We start from the raw sequence: 18,869 nt of genomic DNA on the forward strand, positions 1-18,869 counted from the left end.
AGGCTCAAAATAAAAAAATAAAGAAAGAAACCCTGGTCACAAAATTTGTGCTAACCATGTGAAAATTATGTATAGAAATACATCTAAAAATAACATACAATAAATAATGAAATATATGCTTTGAAATTAATTAATAATAACATATAAAATCTATATAAAATTAGATTAAGTTAATACATCAAATTTATGTAATTTATGTATATAATTTCACATAAAATCTATAATTTTGAAATTTATTCTTTATAGATAAAAAAATTATATAATTTAAAAATATAGAGATAATCCATAGGAGAGTAGGGATTATGTTTTCGGTGCTTATAGTGTACAAAAGAATCACAGCAGTTTCTCATGCAGAGCCTCCACTCACCATCTAAGCCCCTACGTGTCTACTTTTTGAAACCCCTCCCTCCTTTATAAAACGAAAAAGTACCCCCAACCCTCTCATCGCAAGCATAAACATATCCTATTACTTTTCTTTTTCATCATCAATGGCTGACCGTGACCGTGACCCTGACCGCAACCAGCCTCAAGAGATTCAGCTACTTCACCCTCCACCCCACTACCGTCAAACAGGACCATCAACCACCCAGATTGTAGCTGTCCTCACTCTCCTCCCTGTCGGTGGCTCATTGCTTGCTTTGGCAGCGCTTACACTCACCGGCACCCTCATCGGGCTTAGCATCGCCATACCCCTCTTCATTATCTTCAGCCCAGTTATTGTCCCTGCCACCATCGCCATTTCCATGGCGGTGGCTGGTTTCTTGTCGTCGGGAGCATTCGGGTTGACGGGGCTGTCTTCGCTCAACTATGGGTTGAAGCGCATGATAAGGGCTAACGCCGGCACCGGAGTTGGAAAAGGGCAGGCAAAGAGGGGGATGTGGGACATGGTAGGGTACGTGGGACAGAAGACTAAGGATGTGGGACAGAACATGGAGAACAAGGCTCATGAGGGTGGTGGTGCTGTTAGGACATAAATGGACATTTCAATTACTGTCGTATATTTGTATTAAGCTTATATATTTGCTCGTCTTCGTGTTTGTTACTCTAAACTTATTTTATGTTTATTATTATATATGCGGTGTGTTATATGAAATTTGGCATGAAAAAAAAGAAAAGAAAATATCAAAATGAAGAAAATGTACGGAATATATAAAAAATTGTAAAGAAATCACATTACCAAAGCAGCATAATTACCTACAAATGAAACACGATTCAAATTATACTATGGGTAATGTCATATTACCGATTAAATGAATATCTTTCACCAAAGAAAAGAGTAATATCCTCATCTAAATATGAAAATGTGATCACATCACGTGAACACCCCTAAATTGATAGAAATAGCCTTCTGATATCATTTCAAGGGATAATCTCATCAGGTGAAAATTCTTAAAGCTCTGCATCAAAGTATTCTCCATCAAATGGAAGGAAAAAAAATAAAAAAATAAAAAATTTACAAATATATAATTTATAAATCTTTAACTCGAGCCTGTGTGAGTTCAGTAGAACCGGTTCGAGTTTAATAACACTATAGTAATACTACAGAATCCCATTTATCCTTGAACCTCTTTTGAACATCATCACAACATCTGGGACCAAATCCAATGGGCTAAAATTATATACTACAAAGCACAAACTGCAAAAGCTTATGAGTTGCATTTCCACCCAAAATTTTTTTGGACATTTTCAATTTCATGACACCAATTTAGATCATTACCAGTTTTGATTATATTACAAAACCTACTTAACAACCAACCAAATGGTTTAAATCCATAACACAAAATATTCTCAACATTTAATTTACTTTCTAAATGTTACCAACTGATGCCCAATCTGAATACATTAAGTTGTTTTTTTTTTTTTTTTTATATAATGGCACATTGGAGTTTATTTCCAACAAGAAAAGCATTGAGTTCATTGATGATTTACCGGGGATTAGGCACTGGGTTTATTGGCCGACTTGCTCAAACTGCAGCCCGGCTTGTGCATCAGTGGAACCGGTCTCTGCAGCTGGTTTTGAACAGTTGTTAGGTATCCAAAATGTAAGAACGGTTGATGCAGCAACGAACATGGCCCTACGAGGAGCCCACTTCAAGCAAGCTGCAACACCTATGTGGCTGTTCCAAGCGGCTACCTGGAAGAGAACACAGCAAGTATGATGTAATAATTGCTAGCACTTTCTAAGATTGTAAATTACTACGACTTTTTTCATAATAAGAAATAACAACAATAAACACTTTCTCTAGGTTTGTCATTGACACCACAAGCAGAATGCCAGAAAACATAATAAATGTGGCATTAGAAGAATTGAAACATTGAACAATGAAAACTGGTTGCAGAAAGGGGGGGGTATATCCCTCCCATGTTATTTACTCTATCCAAATCTGACACATATTGATACTTGGTTAAAGGAATAACACCTTCCAAATACATGGAAAAACATATTCATGTAGCGTACATATCCGTATCCAACATTTTCACGTGAGTCTGAATAACATAACCCCATCAAAGAAAGAATCATGAGAGCACAAAACACAAAAAGGTCTTGATCAAACAAAATGGAAGTTGTTAAGAGTTTTTTTTTTTTTTGCAATGCTGTATATGGTATATACTCCTTTCCTGTTTCCTCGTTTGCTTTAAGATGTGAAAGAAAGAAGGGGTGGGCAGTGAGAATCCATAATGATAACATATTTATAATTTCATAGAAGCTAAACAAGAAAAAACATGAGAAGCACTCAAAGAAAAAGGGCGGCTGTACCTCATTTCGCATGTTGATGTTCCAGGCATGCAAGGTTCCATCCCCTGACCCTTCAATTAGTGAAAATGAGCTAAATTACAATGTTTCCAAACAAAACACAAATAAAAGCTAATTAACAATTTACATCTCAATATGGAGAAATATTATTTATTCTAAATTTTTATAATTATTCAATGTCAACCTAAAATAAAACATAATCACAAATGCATATGTTCTTCTCGAGTAGCATTTAGGAGGAGGAATTGATACCTGAGATCACATACTGACCATCCGGAGTAATGGTTGCCTCTATAGTTGTATTTGGAGATGGTTCTAAACTGAACCCACATCGCTGCACAAGTTTTTAGATCTAAGTACTAAATCAAGAAATTGTCCAATAAGATACAAACAAAATCCAAGGAAAAAATTGAGCTAGGGCCTTTCAGAAAACAACTTTTGGGGTAGAGCTAGTTCAATTAGGGTAGCTAACCTTCTCTCCTCCATATGCATCAAGAACATATATGTTGTTATTTGTGGTTGTCAATAGCATTGATTTGCCGTCATTGCTGAATTTGATATCACAAACCTCAGCTGTGTCTCCACCGACTAAAAATGTATCGAATGGCCCCTATATTAGGAGAGAGAACTTGAATTTGTCAAACTACAATCCAAAAAAAGGAAAGAATGGAGGTAAACTCATGATACTGATATGCCAGAACACATGTAAGTGTTTAATGAGTTAAAACTTAAAACCTTGTCATAGGAGCGTGAATCAAACAATTTAATGGCACCCCCTTCCATAGCCACAGCAAAGACAAGGCCTTGTTGGTCATATGCTACAGTTGGTCTCCCACGTAGGCGTAAAATTCCCTGAAAACTAGAAGAGTGAGCATAAATCACATTTGTGTAAGATTGGGACAATGATATGTGGATTAAAAACATAATAAGATCATCTGCAAACCAATACTTTAGCAAAACAGATGGATAATGATGATTGCTCAATTTGGAAACTTCCTTTTTTGGCAGTTTATCTGGTCTTAATGTCTGTCTCATTCTGCCTTGTTTAAGGAAGTGGGCTAACGAGGAAGAATTCTTTTCTCAATTAAGCACTTCTATATCTTAACAGAAGAAAATTTTCTTCATAAATAAATTCTTAGTACCCAACATTGGCATGAAATTCATGGGAGAGTGGAACCAACCTGACAGGCATTTACACGGAGATCCCAAATCCTCACACTATGGTCAAGAGAACCTGACATGAAGCTATCATTTACCGGAGACATGCAGAGGGAAACAACTCTACAACAGCAGATGCAGGGAAACTTATAAGAATTATAGCATTCGCAAATTAATAACAGAAAAGGCTGGTTGAGGAAGGGTGCAGAATTCAAGGAAAAACCTGTTTAAGAGCCAAAGGTTTTCCATTTTCATAGCTTTAACAGGTTTTTGCAAACAATTGAAGCAGATTAATATATGAATATATACACAGATTTCAAAAACATGCTACACGAAGTTAAGATCCAAAACCTTCATTGAAATATTGAATTACTAAAGTAACATTAAACATGGGCATTCAAGTGGCTTTGTTATTCTATAATAGATTGCTTGAATTACATACAAATCACATATGAAACAGACTTCTTCTCAACCTATCCTGATAACATCAATATCTCAAGAATTACCGACCTCTCTTTATGTCCTTTGAAGTAGCGAAGGCATCGGTTATCATACATTGAAAGATATCGTAGGGATTCTGTTAACAAAAGAAAAAAAAAACAGATACAAAAACTGTTGTTCAGTTATCATGCATAAGAAAAAAGCTTAAACCATCCTAAGAAGCTCACCTCCAGTCGATTCCAAATTGTGTCTCGAAGAGCATATAACAGAACTAGGATGATGCGTGAAACATATTCGATCCGCACCATGTTTCTTATGATATGTTGTCTTTATCAACCTAAACCAACATTAAAATGAAACCATTGAAAATGATCTTGACAATTAAATTTCTAACACGTAACCTAATTACATAGCAGAAATAAATGAAACATTCTTAATTCAAATCATACGAAAAAATAAAATTTTCTCAAAAATAGGATGAAAAAGATCCAAACATTCCAAGAGCAAATAACATCACTGTGGTGATGCATAAAGCAATATTAAAACTCATGATATGTTTTCTTAATCAACCTAAATCAGTATTAAAATGAATAACGTGACCAAAGAAAATGATCTTAACACTCAGATTTCCAGCAATAAACCTAATTACAAAGCAGAAATCATAGAAATACTCAGAAATTAATATCATAATAAAAACTAAAACTTCCAAATTTTAATATTAAAATTAAATCAATAGCAATACTTTTTTTTTCATTCTCTATTGAATTACAGTAAAAGGAACGAAAAAAGAAAAAGAAGAAAAACTAACTTAGCATTGGTAATGTCGTAAAGGCGAACTGAATCGTCCTCACTGGCAGTCACCAATAGATCATCTTTTCGATGAAAGTCAAGTGAATTTATTTTTCCTCCCTGAAAATATTTGATAAAAAATAAAGCAAAAAAATCCAGTTGGATATTCAAAAACGGAATCTGAATCAGTAAACTGAATAAAAACCTTCTATTAATTGAATAAATGCATTAAAAAATATCAAATAAAATCAGAAGGTTGAAGCATCTGTTTTTATTTATAAAAAAAAGTATTTTGTATCTTAATTACATTAATGGCGAACCTAGAAGACAATTAAAGAGGAAATTAGTGATGAAAATATTACAAAGTCTGAGAAAACTGCGCCAATCGACATGCTGCGCACTATTTCGTCGTCAAGCTCAGTAAGTGACATCTTCGTCGCCATTTTTTTTTTCCGTTCTTTACTTTTTCTTAGAGATGCAGGGTTTTAGTATTAAAAGAGAAATTAATGCGGCTATTTTACCTATCTAACCCCCAAAAAATAATATTTACAAAAAGAACCCTAGTTAAAAAATATTCACCCAAATGACATGAAATAAACAGTAAATTTGGGTTATGAGAACTCAATAGCCGGCACCCCTTGTATTTTGACTCCGTGATTGCCTGATGATTATGTCAGGCTTTAAAAAATTAATTTTTTTGATTTTGGGACATCAATAGCCGACATCAAAGTATTTTTTTTTAAACCGTATCATATTAGTATACTCAAATACCAGTATTTGAAAAAAAAATTGGATTCTGGCAAATAGATGGCCGACACCAACACCTTTTTCAGGTCCCGAGAATTTTTATTTTATTTTGGGACACTGATGGCCGACACCAACACCTTTTTCGAGTTCGGAGAAAAAAATTGTATAATTGTTTACAAGTCCCCTGTTTTGACCATTTACTTTTTTCCTAACAAATAGTGCCATATGGCACTCCTTGATTGGTCTACGTGTCAATTTGTGTTAGGAGTTCACACCGTTTGAGCGAGATACTGAATTGATAGACAGAATAAAAGTACAAATATCACATTAGACAAATTGAATCTACAAGTACCGCATTGGAAATTTTGTTAAAATACAAGGGATTTACTGCCATTATTCCTAATGTTTATAATATTAACCTTCAATATAAAACTGCTAATTACGTTTCCCATTCCCATTTTTTATAACAAATTATGAATATAAAATATATAAAATAAATATTTTCACTATTCATATTACAGAATTATCACTTAATTAGACTTCGAATCACTTAATTTTACTTTAAATCTATATTAAATTATATATTTTATTTTGAATTAAATATGACTTAGTTAGTATTATATTTCTATACCAATTAAAACTAAAATTTAGTATAGTTAGTGTTTATAAAGCCTAGAATTTTTTCTCTTTTTTCTCCAAACCATTTCTTTCTTCTATTTTATCTTGCCGTGCTAGCCTCCTTTTTTTCTCCCTCTAACTAATATTTTCTTTCTTTATTCTTCTTATTCACTTCATGTGACTTCTCTCTTTTCAGTTTGCAAATACATTTTATGGTTATCTTTATTGTTTTCACAAGTTGCGATGGACAGATGACGATGCCTATCGTCGTTGAAACTCCACCGGCCACTAGTAATATTTGTTGGAAAGTGGGTGGCTCTTTGTCGGCTTCTTAATCTATTTCTATTTTGAAAGTATTTCAGAATAATAAATGATTTTACGAGTTAGTTTGGACCCATGTTGTTGTAAGTTTTATATTTTTTTTTATTGTTTTCCATTGTTTAATCGGTCTTTACTTGTAGAAGTTTTTGTCTACTCTTGTAACATATTTTTAGTCTTACTTATGCATGTAGTCTTGCTTTTGCAAGAGATTTTAGTGATGATTTTGCCGTCATCCTCTCCAATTTGGTGGGTGATTGATTCTTTTTCCGATTTTTGCCCGACGTTTTGGACCATCCAGGGTTGTTTCCTTATCGTATTAAGGGCTTGCAATCACTCCAGATATGTGATGCTTGAGTTGCGACAAAGCCAATTTTCAACGTGCTATAATGTTCTATTGGTGCTGAGGTTGAAACCTTTGTTGTATTAATAGAGCTTGTCTTCACCGCCTATGAGAAGTGTTTGTTGTTTTTTTCTCAAATTGTATGTTCCCGTTCATTAAATGAATTAAAGAAATTTCCTTTGTATTTTTTTATCGTAATATTTTGAAATATCATGTTTATTGTTCCTAACAAATTATAAATTTTTTTACCGTAGCGTTTTTAGATACCATATGTTTTTTGTTGCTATGGAAAAAGAAATGTGGTGTATAAAAGAAATGTTAGTACAAGAAAGAGGGTGACAAGGTAGCTGATGAGTTAACATCAATGATGTTCTCAAGATTGGTGAGTAGGTATTTTTTTCATGTAATCGTCAGATGAAGTCCTTATATTATTACATGATGATTATTCCAGAGTGGCTTGATCTCGAATAGTTTAAATTATGATTTAATCCTTCTCTTTATACCAAAAAAATAATTTAGATTTCAAATGCATACAAATAAAATATTTTAGATTTCAAATTAATATTATTTTATGCATTAATAATATACCTAGTTTATATACAATATCAAAGCAACAAAAGGAATAGATTTTAAATTTAACATCTTTAAAACATTATACAATATATTATTATAAGATTAGTAGAGTTACAATTTAACATCATAATAATTAATATTAGTATGATTTCAACCCACATTTCGCGTAAAGTTAATTATTCGATTATATCAAATTCAAGATAAAAGTAAAAATTTAATGTTAAAATATGCTTTAAGTCCTTACACACTTTATACATTTGGAATTTAGTTCATTTACTTTTCGAATTTAAAATTTTAATCTAGTTGTTACCATCAATAAAATTCTTTTATTAAGTTTTCGGTGTGACATTTTGAATTAAAAAAACTATGTAGTTGGTAATCATGTAAAAATAAAATAATGTTGAAAAGATTGATTAAGATTTAAAAAAAAGCAATTCGAACTTTTGATGATAAAATAATTTTTTGTTGGAATGATATTTTTAAGAAAAATTGACGTCAGCGTTTTAATTGAAATTTTAGACTAACTAATGACATTATAAAATAGAGAGACCAAGTTATGTAAAGTTAAAGTATATAGATTAAATCTAAAGTTTCAACATAGTTTAGGGCCAAATTTGGAATTTAACCATTGTCTTATAATGATACTATATTAACTATTAATCATTCAAATTATATACAACTACATCATGTTTCAATGGAAAAATTAACTATATTAATTATTGGGACTAATTAATAAAATTATAAAAATATAAACATCAGAAATTAAAATATAAAAAATAAATCTCAATTTTTAAGTATTAAAAAAATCTCAACAGTGTCAACAGACAAAGGTCATTACAACCTATAATAATTACACAAAATAAAAACTTAAAGAGGTAGAGCGAAATCGACGGGACATGCATAGTGAGAGATGAAAGTGGGTTGTGGTGAACGAAGTCATGTCGTCATGGGAGGGAGTGAGAAGAAGATCTGTTTCGATTTATGCTGGTGATCAGCACTGAAGCATGAAGTTGCAGAGGAGTATCGTTTCATTTTCTTAAGAAGTTTGTTTTGTTGTTATTTTTATGCTGCTCAGATCTGTTCTATCTTTAAAAGTTTGGTATTTAATGCATCGAGCCAATTAGATTGGAGGTGGGTGGTTACTTCTCCCAATATTAATATCATCAGCTGATTTTCGTTCAAAAAATAGTTGAGAAGTTAAAAACAAAGGAGCAAGGGTAAGCTAGATAAGTTTTTTTTGTCACTTAATTAAAAAATATTTTTAATTTAGTTATTAAACTAATCAAAACTTTTCATTTTGGTCATTGGGATGTCAAAATTAATGTCATATAGTTTTCTTTGTTACAATCGTTCTTTTAGAGTTCGCTCACGGAATTTTTAAACAAATTAAATTTAATAGTCTGATGGCTTAAATAATTTTTTTTAATAGTTTAGTGACTTAAATGAAAATATTTAGATACTTCAACTTTTTTAACTTAAGTGAACAAAACATAATTTAGTAACTAATAGTGTAATTTAACCAAAAACAAAACCCAAGTTTAAATAGAACTCCAGCTAAGAAACGAAACCCAACTGAAATCGAAGTCCAACTGTAGCTTCGTAGTTTGACTTAGCTAGATGACAAGACTGCCACGTAGGATACGTCCTTACGACGTCGTACTGGTACTGTTGTTAAACTAATCAGTCGTTCGTCATTTTCAGAGCAGCGGCGGCTAAGCGGAGAAACTTGCATCGGTGAACTGATTAAGATGGCTTGGACGGCCAAATTTCTGCTTCCCTTTAGACAATCATTTTCTCAATCCCGGAATTTATGTAAGTCTCATTAAACTATATTTTCATTTTTCTTTTCTTTCAATTTTTTAAATATTTGGTTTTTCTTTTCATTTCCGGCAGTTCATGGAAAAATTAGACCTTTGAAAACATGGGTTCATATTTTTGAAACTAAACTGCAAAGCAGAGCCTCGAAGTTTGAATATATGCTAAGTATACAGAGAAAATATGTTCAAGATTGCTGCTTCTCAGGCAAGTTTTTTTTAATGATTTTTTTGTTCTCTTTTTATGTAATTTCTGCATTTTTTAATTCCATGTTAGCAACTTTTGAATGTTACCCGCTTGATTAAACTTACAGTTTCTCTTGATTTTTGATTTTATGGATACCCTTTTCGTCTGTTAGTTCAAAATTTCAGTGTTTTTCTTTTATGTTATTTTCACTTTGATTTTATGTTATTTTTATCTGTCGAACTTTAAGTGTAGATAAAAAGATTGTTCCGTATCGAAAAGAATTATTTACGAGTTCAACCGGGTTGATGATATACATCTCATGGAATTTGAAACTCATTTCCATGAAATATTGCCCCATGTCTGATTTTATGTTATTTGTAATTGTTGAACTTTTGTGTAGATAAAGTACATGATATGGACAAGTATTTGAGTGTGTGTTCGAGGATATGACCCTCGAAGAATCATCCAAATACATGGAAAAGACTAGAAAAGATTGAATTTACCCGTTACATGTACCGGACGCATATCTGTATTTGACACTAGTACCCAAGTTTGAGTAACATGGCTTGGTTTAGGATTTGTTTCTTTATGACTTTTGGTTCTCATTGTTTAGAAACCTTGTTGATATTGGAATTTTTTCCAGGAAGTAGGCATATGAGAAGCATTTTTGGTGCATCAGTCATGTTTGGAGCCGTCTACTGTTGGTCTCATATTTCACATGCCATGGATGGTGAGTGGATCTAAGTTGCCCAGACTATTTATTTTTCTTGAAATGCCCCGTCTCTAAGTCTTATATGAGTACGGGGACATGACCTGCCAAACACATGGAAAAACTTTAAAAAGTTAAATATATCCATGTTGGATAAGCACCTGCACATGAGATTCCGAGTCTGATTAACATAGGAGGGAATTGCTTGGTATAAACTTATAGTACAACGCCTGCAAAGTATTACTCCTACTTATGCATGATTGTTTCCTTGTATCGGTTTTTTTCATTTTTTGATTGCATTCTAACAGGTTGCATGATTTGTACTAAAATGACATAGGTCTTGACATTTTTGCGGATGACAATCATTTAGAGTCATTTGATGCTTCAGAAGGCGAAGATGATCGACACAAACTCTGGTTGTTAATGAGGAAACTATGGCTGCCCCTTTTTTTCGTATTTACTGTCTTGGTCAACTGGGATAATCCCTTTGCAGTTATAACTAGGATCCTTCTTTTCCTCCTCAGCACCAAACCAAGCCCTTCATCAATCTATCTTTTTGTTGAAAAGGTCAGGAAACTTTTCTTTTACTTGTGCTGGACACATTTTCAGACATGGCTACGAGCATATAACCCTCCAAATACATTAAAAAAAAATTGAACTTGCCCGTGTTGGATATATACTCGTACCTGCCACTCAAACCTGAGTCTGAGTAACATAGGAGCATACAGCTAAAAATAATTGTAGTACAATCTGCATCCTGTTGTCTGTTTGCCGGGCTGTACGGTCATATGTTGCTCTTGTCCTTGTTTGCTTTAGTAGCTATTGACCTTAGTTTCGCTTTTGCAGTTATGCCATGGATATATGCGCCAAAAACCTCATTTCTACAAATATAAGGTATGTTTTATTGCTCTAAATTCTTTTAATGCTTGTTGATGAACAATTGTTTGAGGCTTAACTGAAGATTCTTGCTTTGATTTGGTAACTTTCCCATTCAGTTTCAGTTAATTTTGTTTGTGGAGTTCTTAAACTTTTTGGAAGTTATCATCTCATTTACATAAACGGCAAGCCAGAACTAACTACGTTAATCATACTTGGATATAAGTGTCAAATACGGGTATATATATCCAACATGAGCATGTTCAAAGTTTCCTACATTTTTCCAGCCTGCGGAGGGTCTTATTCCTATACCTATATCCAAATGTGTTGGACATGGTAGAAACCAAGAGTCAGAGCAATGTAAAAAACGGAAGTTACCCTGCAACAACTATTCTGCCTGTGTCTTCTTTTCTCAGGTGGACATATGTTGCTCTGACTCTTCATTTTTCTTGGAGTACCTGAGTATGGAGATTTGACCTTATAAATATATGGAAAAACTCTTTAAAAAAATTAAGCATACTCATGTCCGGTACGTACCCACATCCAATTCTTCACTCGAGTCAGAGTAACATAGGGGTGAAGTTTACTGACTTCTTACTGGGATATCATTTCTCCCTACCTGTAATCATATGAACAGATATATAGACAAGGTAATTTATATTTGATAAAAGGACAATGCACTCAACAAGCATCTAGTCTAGAACCTGTTCCGGGTAAAATATTCTCAATTTTCTTTTTAATCTGCTCATATTAAATGAAAACTATGTTATCGTGCAGGCACTGCATGCCAGCAAAGTAGAAGTCCAGGATTACAAGCTTCTTTGCCTTGCTATTGTCGAAATTGGGGACGAGAAGATACGTTTGATCGGAATTCTTGGCGGTTGGTGGTCATTGCCATCATCACTGGGTCTCTATTTCCTTGCTCCGGAGCAGTCCTCTAGTTCATCACTATGATAACAAGGTAAACTTAGCTTCAAATGCAAGTAGCTAGTAGCTACCGTTAGGGGTGCATTCAAGTGAGCCAAGCTCAAAGTGGAAGAAGCTTGATCTCGGCTAAATTTAAGGCTCGAAGCTCGTTTCGAGCTTCAGTTTAAAAGCTCAACTTCGATGCAAGATAAAGGTTGAAATGTTTGAGCTTAGGCTTGATTATCGTGCTTTAAATTGAACATTTTCAATACAAAATAAGAATACTAAAAACAAAAAAGCTCGGTTAAGCTTGGTAGTTAATTATTAAGACAATCAAATTTAGCTTGCTTCACAACTTAGGCTACTTGAGTTCGACTTGATAATGATTGAGGCTAGTTCAAAGAAGTTTTTAGCCGAACTCAAGTAACTTGTGAGTACAAGTATCTTGTTTATACGCTTAGTGGCTAGTTAATGTTTAGCTTCAATTCAAGCACTGCTGTTTTCTGAAAGGCATTCTTTTCGCTGCTTTCATTGCTTACAATCCATTTGAACAACTCGGCAATTCATTTATTCGCATTGTTTTGATATATTTTGCTACCTCAGAAGGTGTTCTATATTTTGGACAAGTTAGTATTTTATTAAAATTCTATGCTCATTGCAGTTTCTTTTGAGGGCCTGCAAATAAACTTAACTCGTGTTGAGTACATACTCATATCCAACCCTTACACTTAAATCCGAGTACCATATACTTAATAATCATTTTGTAGAAAAGGGCTTGATCGATTTGTCTATCTCTTGGTCTTTTCAATGGCATATCCTAGATTGGATGGTGACATCTCTTATGTGTGACACATATTACGACCCCGGTATATCTTTTAAAGTTCAAGGACCTTCCAAATGCAAGTAAAAGTTTTAAGAAAATTGTACACACATATATCGGGGCACATTCATTTTCAACACTCATATTCCAGCCTGAATAACATGGCTTTTAATCTTCTTATAACTATGATATGCATGTCTTGGTTGTGTTCTTCCTCCTCGGATCTTATACTGGAAGGCGATAACCTATTGAGGAAAGCGGAAACCAACAGCATCTGGGTCTGGCCCTCAACTTACGGTCATGCCGGATATCACTTCCGGTAACCCCTAACCATGCATTGTTATATTGCATTTATATGAGAATAATTTTTCTATTAATAAAAATTAGTATGATTTCCACTCGCCTTGGGTTAATTATATTTTTTCTAATTATAGAGTAAAATATGCTCAAAGTTTTGGTACGTTTGAAATTTTTTTATTTATATTTATATTTTCAAGAATTTAGTCCCTCTACTTTTGAGTTTAAAATGTAAGTCTATTTGTTAACATTGTTACAATTCATTTATTAGAGTTGTCGGTGTGACAACTTTAACAGCGATAACAGTTCTTAAAATTTCACATTAGCATTTTAATCGAATAAAGTATTTAGACTAACTAATGACATTAAAAGAGTTGAAGTGCCAAATTATTTCAAAATTGAAGTATAAAGCAAACTATAGGATCAAAATTAAAAGTTAACTATTCTTATATAATCTTAAAACATTTAGAGTTTGAAATTTAACTATTATATGATCATGTTAAAAGAAGGAAATGAAAAGGACAGGTGTCAAGTGAAGAAGGTATATATATATATATATATATAGTAGTATAGATTTAAGTAAAAGCCAAAGGCTTAATGCACAGTTGCCATTGAAATATACTCGTTTTTTCAATTTGGTTCCTAAAAATTTTTTTATCTCATTTTGATACTTCAACTATTATTTTATTATTCGGTTCAATCCTATTTTTATAACAACTTTAAAAATTAGTTGCCATGTGGCATTATGTTTATTAAATTTTTAAAAAAATAAATTTAAATTCAAAAAATAGGAAAAAAATATTTTTATTTTAAAAATACCTTGACTTTGACTAATAGTTATCCGATCATCGATGAACACTAACTGTGACATTCCATACTCGATCTGATCGTTGAATTCGAGTTTGTGACGTCACATTATGTTGCCGAAGCAATTCAGACATTTATACTTATTCCACTAACTTACCATAACTTAATCAAACATTAATATCACAAATTAACTAAATTAAGAATTAACGTAACTAATAGTATTTAAATACATTTATCTAACGTGTCTCGGTTTTACACGTGCCCACTGAGGCATTTGTGAAGCTTCCGGAGTGATTCAGGATTAAGTGCTGATTAACCAATGTTTTTTTTTTACTTTTAAATATTTTGACTTATTTATAATTTAAAAAACATATATTTATATATATATATATATATATATATATATTTATCAAAATTTCAATTTCTACACCTTAAAACCTTTTTTAAAGTTAAAATTTTCTATTTTTGAATTTTTATTCATTGTTTTGAAAAACAAATTGACCAAGAATCCTCACCAATTGTTTTGAATTTTTGAAAGAAAAAAAATAAAAGTTGTTAATATTTTTTTGAAAATTTTAATTTTTTAATTTATAAAAATTTCAATTTTTATATGTTATTATGAGGTTTTAAAATTTATATTTATATTTATATTTATATATTAGAATTTTATAAAAATAAAATTTATTTTTATTTTTGTGAAAATTTAAATATTTATATATTATATATGATTTTTTTTACTTTTCTTAATCAATATAATATAAATAATATTTTAAAAAGAACAGAAAATTTACATGGTGCCATGTGTTTGTCTTTTTTTTAAGGTTATGAGCTAATTTAGATAACTAAAGATAATTTAAATACTAAAATGAGACAAGAAAAAAGTTAAATATTAAAGGGAGAAGATATGTATAGTTGGGAGGGCAAACTTAGCATTAAGCCAAAAACAAATAATAAAAGAAAGGCAATGATCATTTGTGTTGTTTTAAACTGTAATCCCACGTTATCTTTATCCATTTTCAATAAGAAAATGACAAATTATATTTTTTTCTTTTCAGGAAGAAAAAGTTAAAAATCAAGAAGAAAAATCTGATTTGTCATACTCCTGTGAAAAATGGAGAGAGATAATGTGGAATCACATCTATACTCCTTCCTATGCTAGTTTTATATATAGGAAAATGAGTAGGTGCCACATGAATAAATAAAAAAGCCCCACGTGAATGCCAGAGTTTCAAAATAACCCACACATGGGAAAATATAAAATTACACCCACTGACTTTGGAATTCATGCTATTACACCCATTTCCCTATTTTCACACTCTTCTTTCTAAACATCGCTTTATTTTCTTTTACCCCCAAACTTCCATCATTACTAATAAAACATTTCTATTTATAAATAAAATTTATTTTATTTTACATCTTTTCATCATTTTTATACGACCGATTGAATTTGTCAAGATATTTTAGTGTCTTGCATGTAAATTTTGAATCGATTCGATATTTCTATCATATTGATCTAAAATATCATCTATATTAATATATATATTTAACGGTTGAAAGTTTTTACAAAAATAAATAGTTAATTTTTTTAATTTATGCCAAACTTGACATGCATGATCTGCATAAATGAAGAATGGAATATGACGGTTGAATTATTAAAATATTACTTGTGTAAAAAGTTACGAAAAAATGTTGTAGTTAAATACTTTATTCGGATTAAAAATGTTAATGACACGTGTCAAAATACACAACCTTTTACTTTTTATTTGAGATTATATAACAATAATCAAATTTCAATTTTGGTCCATGTTCTATGCTCAAATTTGAAAGTTAATGCCTATAATCTTTTACCTAATTTGGTACCTCAACTTTTTTAATGTTATTAGTTAATCTAAATATTTTATTCGATTAAAATATAGACGTGAATATTTAAGAATCGCCAACATTGTTAATTTCAAACTCATTACAATGTCATTTTTTTATTACATAGTTACCAAGTGAGTATTTCTTTAAATTTCAATACGTCACGCTAACGAATATAATAGAATAATTTTAAGAAAGATAAGAATTGGACCTGAATTTTTAAATTCGAAAAAGTAAAGGGATTAAATTTCTAAAAACGAGATTAAATTTCAAATGCATGCTTAGAACATATTTTTATCTTCAAATATTTATTTTATAATTTGGTCAAAAATTAATTGTCTCAATGCGAAATGTGGTTAGGAACTACACTAATATTAATTAAATGAGAGTGTTTAAATTAAAAATTTAAAAATAATTTTATTTAAAATTAATTATATCTATAATATATATAAACATTAATTTAGAAAAACTTTTAAACTAACGAGAATAATCTTTATTATCTATCATATTACTAAATTGACATTAAAAATAATTATAATATTTAATTAAATAATTATAACTATAATTTAGTAAAAGTTGTAATAATTTCATATTTAAAAATAGTTATAATTATAATTTACATTTATTACTTAAAAGGTCCAGTTAAAATAATTATAATTAAAGTAAAAGTTAATGTAAAAAGTTTTTACAATTACAATCATTTTAAAAGTATTTTTCTATATATATATATATTATTTTTACTTGATATTATTTTTGCTACATATTAATCATACAAAAATATACGGAAGGGTGTAAAGATATAAATTGTTCACATATTATTATAATCAATTTATTGACTATTAAGAACATAAAAATAAAAATTGAATAATATATCATATTTTTATTGTTTGTATAAATGCTTTAATAATAGGAATTTTTATTAGAAATATAGTTAAATTATCAAAATAATTAATATATTACAATAGAGTTTATTAGTTATTATTTTAAATAATGATTGTATGAAGTAAAATTATATTGTATTTTAAAAATAATAAAAATATTTTAATTATGATTTGAATTTTTAATATTATTAAAAATTCTTTGATCTACAAAATATCAATCTTTTAATATGGTATTTGATTGTTAAATAAATTAATATATTTTAAATATATTAAAAAAATTTAAAAAATTAATTACAATAATTAAAATATATTATTTAAAAATTAAACTCGTAAAATTATATACAACACATATAATATTAAAAATTAGTAATAAATATATAAATGAGTTTGTGCGTAGAGGTGATCATGGGCCGGGCCAGGTTTGGGCTGGGCCCAAACAAAATTTTAGGCTTAAGCCCAGCCCGACCCGAAATATAGGCCTAAAAATTTGTTCAAGCCCGGCCCGGCCCGACCCATATTAAATATATATAAAAATATATTTGATTAAAAATATATATTTTTATATATATATAAAAATATATTTGATTAAAAATATATATAAAAATATATTTAATATATATAAATATATATTTGATTAAAAATAAAAAAAATATATTTAATACGTAATTCGGGCTGTGCCGGGCTTGGGCTAAAAAAGTTTTACTCGAGGAATGGGCCTCATTTTTTTGGGCAAACCCATATTTCGGACCTATATTTTTACCCGAATCCTCCTATTTTTCGGGCCGAGCCGAGTAGCCCAACCCATGATCACCTCTATCTGTGCGGCACATCTGCATGTATTTTTAGAGGTGAAAAACAATTACCCCTTTATGTTTATAATTTAAAAAAAATACTCATTTAAAGAAAACACTTATTTATGTTTATAATTTTAAATAAAAAATAATTATACCATTATTAATATTTATCTATGTATTTTTATTTAATTTATCTATTTAAATTACAAAAAGAGAGTAAAACTTCAATTACATATTGAAATAGTATAGAATTAAATATATTTGACTTAATTCATAAAAATATTTAAAAATAGAAAGCAAAAATAAAATATAATTATTATTGATAACAATTTCTTTTCAAAAAATTACAACCAATGAGGTTTTAGCTTAACCACATTTAAAATCCAGTTTGAGTCACTTTCTATGTAAATTATGTGTGGGCTCTCATCTATATTTTTTTTGTCTAGGTTTGGATATATTTTGATTATTAGTCCTATCACAATTTCATAATTTATGGTGATTAATTTTCAAGTTGTGGTGTGGCACAATCTCATTGTGTTTTAATTACCGGACCGATGGTTGAATATGTCATACCACTTATTCTCGATTAAACCAATTCAATTGGTTCGACTGTTGGACCAATAATAATTAAATAAATAACTTAAAAATTCATAAAATTTAAAAAATAAAAATAAAAAAATTATTAAATCAATTAAACTTGTTCAATTATTAATTTTTGTCTCAATTTTCAATTTTTATCAATTTCAAGTAGTTTTCAAATTAATCGATTCAGCCCTTATTCAGATTATTAGATCGATCCGATCCAATCTTGTTCTAGAAATACTGGTCATATCATTAAATCTTGACAAAATTTAAATTTAAGAAAAAAAATACAAATACAAAAATAGACTTAATTGCGAAGTGGGAAAAAATTATATTACACCATTAAAGAATAAGGCCACAACTTGGTAGGGCTCTACCGGCGTAATTTATATTAACAGGTGGAGCGAAAAATAGGGTCAACGTCGCATTCAATAATTGAGTTTTAGTTTAATTGACTAATATTTAATAGGATCGTCGGTGAAACAGCCATCACATCCTTTTTGTTTTCTCATTAATCCTGTAAGCAACTGCCCCCAACTTACGCATTAGCTTCCGTATTTGTCGAAAAAAGAACATGAAAGCTACAAGTCAAAG

General features: G+C 30.4%; 3 protein-coding genes across 3 annotated transcripts; 2 read left to right on the forward strand and 1 right to left on the reverse strand.

Annotated features, from left to right (window-relative positions):
• Positions 1–427: 427 nt before the first annotated feature.
• Positions 428–1,093, forward strand: LOC105777559 (oleosin 16.4 kDa). The gene has a single exon (XM_012600906.2). It carries the CDS (start codon positions 489–491, stop codon positions 972–974), a length of 486 nt encoding a protein of 161 aa, XP_012456360.1. The 5' UTR covers positions 428–488; the 3' UTR covers positions 975–1,093.
• A 544-nt stretch (positions 1,094–1,637) lies between these two features.
• LOC105777558 (protein ANTHESIS POMOTING FACTOR 1) lies at positions 1,638–5,626 on the reverse strand. The gene is made up of 10 exons (XM_012600905.2): positions 5,506–5,626; positions 5,163–5,263; positions 4,582–4,691; positions 4,424–4,490; positions 3,937–4,036; positions 3,491–3,607; positions 3,228–3,365; positions 3,008–3,089; positions 2,759–2,808; positions 1,638–2,134 (listed from the first exon to the last, which is right to left on the reverse strand). The coding sequence occupies exons 1-10, from the start codon at positions 5,584–5,586 to the stop codon at positions 1,949–1,951; spliced, it is 1,032 nt and encodes a 343-aa protein (XP_012456359.1). The 5' UTR covers positions 5,587–5,626; the 3' UTR covers positions 1,638–1,948.
• Positions 5,627–9,392: 3,766 nt separating this feature from the next.
• Positions 9,393–12,832, forward strand: LOC105778167 (uncharacterized). Its single transcript, XM_052621736.1, has 6 exons — positions 9,393–9,554; positions 9,636–9,768; positions 10,391–10,473; positions 10,790–11,019; positions 11,299–11,346; positions 12,106–12,832. The coding sequence occupies exons 1-6, from the start codon at positions 9,491–9,493 to the stop codon at positions 12,280–12,282; spliced, it is 735 nt and encodes a 244-aa protein (XP_052477696.1). The 5' UTR covers positions 9,393–9,490; the 3' UTR covers positions 12,283–12,832.
• Positions 12,833–18,869: the final 6,037 nt, after the last annotated feature.

The sequence above is a fragment of the Gossypium raimondii genome, chromosome 10 (assembly GCF_025698545.1).
Source record: "Gossypium raimondii isolate GPD5lz chromosome 10, ASM2569854v1, whole genome shotgun sequence".
Lineage (NCBI taxonomy): Eukaryota > Viridiplantae > Streptophyta > Magnoliopsida > Malvales > Malvaceae > Gossypium > Gossypium raimondii.

Excerpts from the sequence above, each read along its gene's own strand:
- LOC105777559 (XM_012600906.2), top strand. The coding sequence starts at position 489 with ATGGCTGACCGTGACCGTGACCCTGACCGCAACCAGCCTCAAGAGATT.
- LOC105777558 (XM_012600905.2), bottom strand. The coding sequence starts at position 5,586 with ATGGCGACGAAGATGTCACTTACTGAGCTTGACGACGAAATAGTGCGC. Across the intron at positions 4,037-4,423 it reads TTCAAAGGACATAAAGAGAG|AGTTGTTTCCCTCTGCATGT; the intron begins GTCGGTAATTCT and ends CTGCTGTTGTAG. Across the intron at positions 3,608-3,936 it reads TCCGTGTAAATGCCTGTCAG|GGAATTTTACGCCTACGTGG; the intron begins GTTGGTTCCACT and ends TCTAGTTTTCAG.
- LOC105778167 (XM_052621736.1), top strand. The coding sequence starts at position 9,491 with ATGGCTTGGACGGCCAAATTTCTGCTTCCCTTTAGACAATCATTTTCT. Across the intron at positions 9,769-10,390 it reads GATTGCTGCTTCTCAGGCAA|TAGGCATATGAGAAGCATTT; the intron begins GTTTTTTTTAAT and ends TTTTCCAGGAAG. Across the intron at positions 11,020-11,298 it reads TCTATCTTTTTGTTGAAAAG|TTATGCCATGGATATATGCG; the intron begins GTCAGGAAACTT and ends TCGCTTTTGCAG.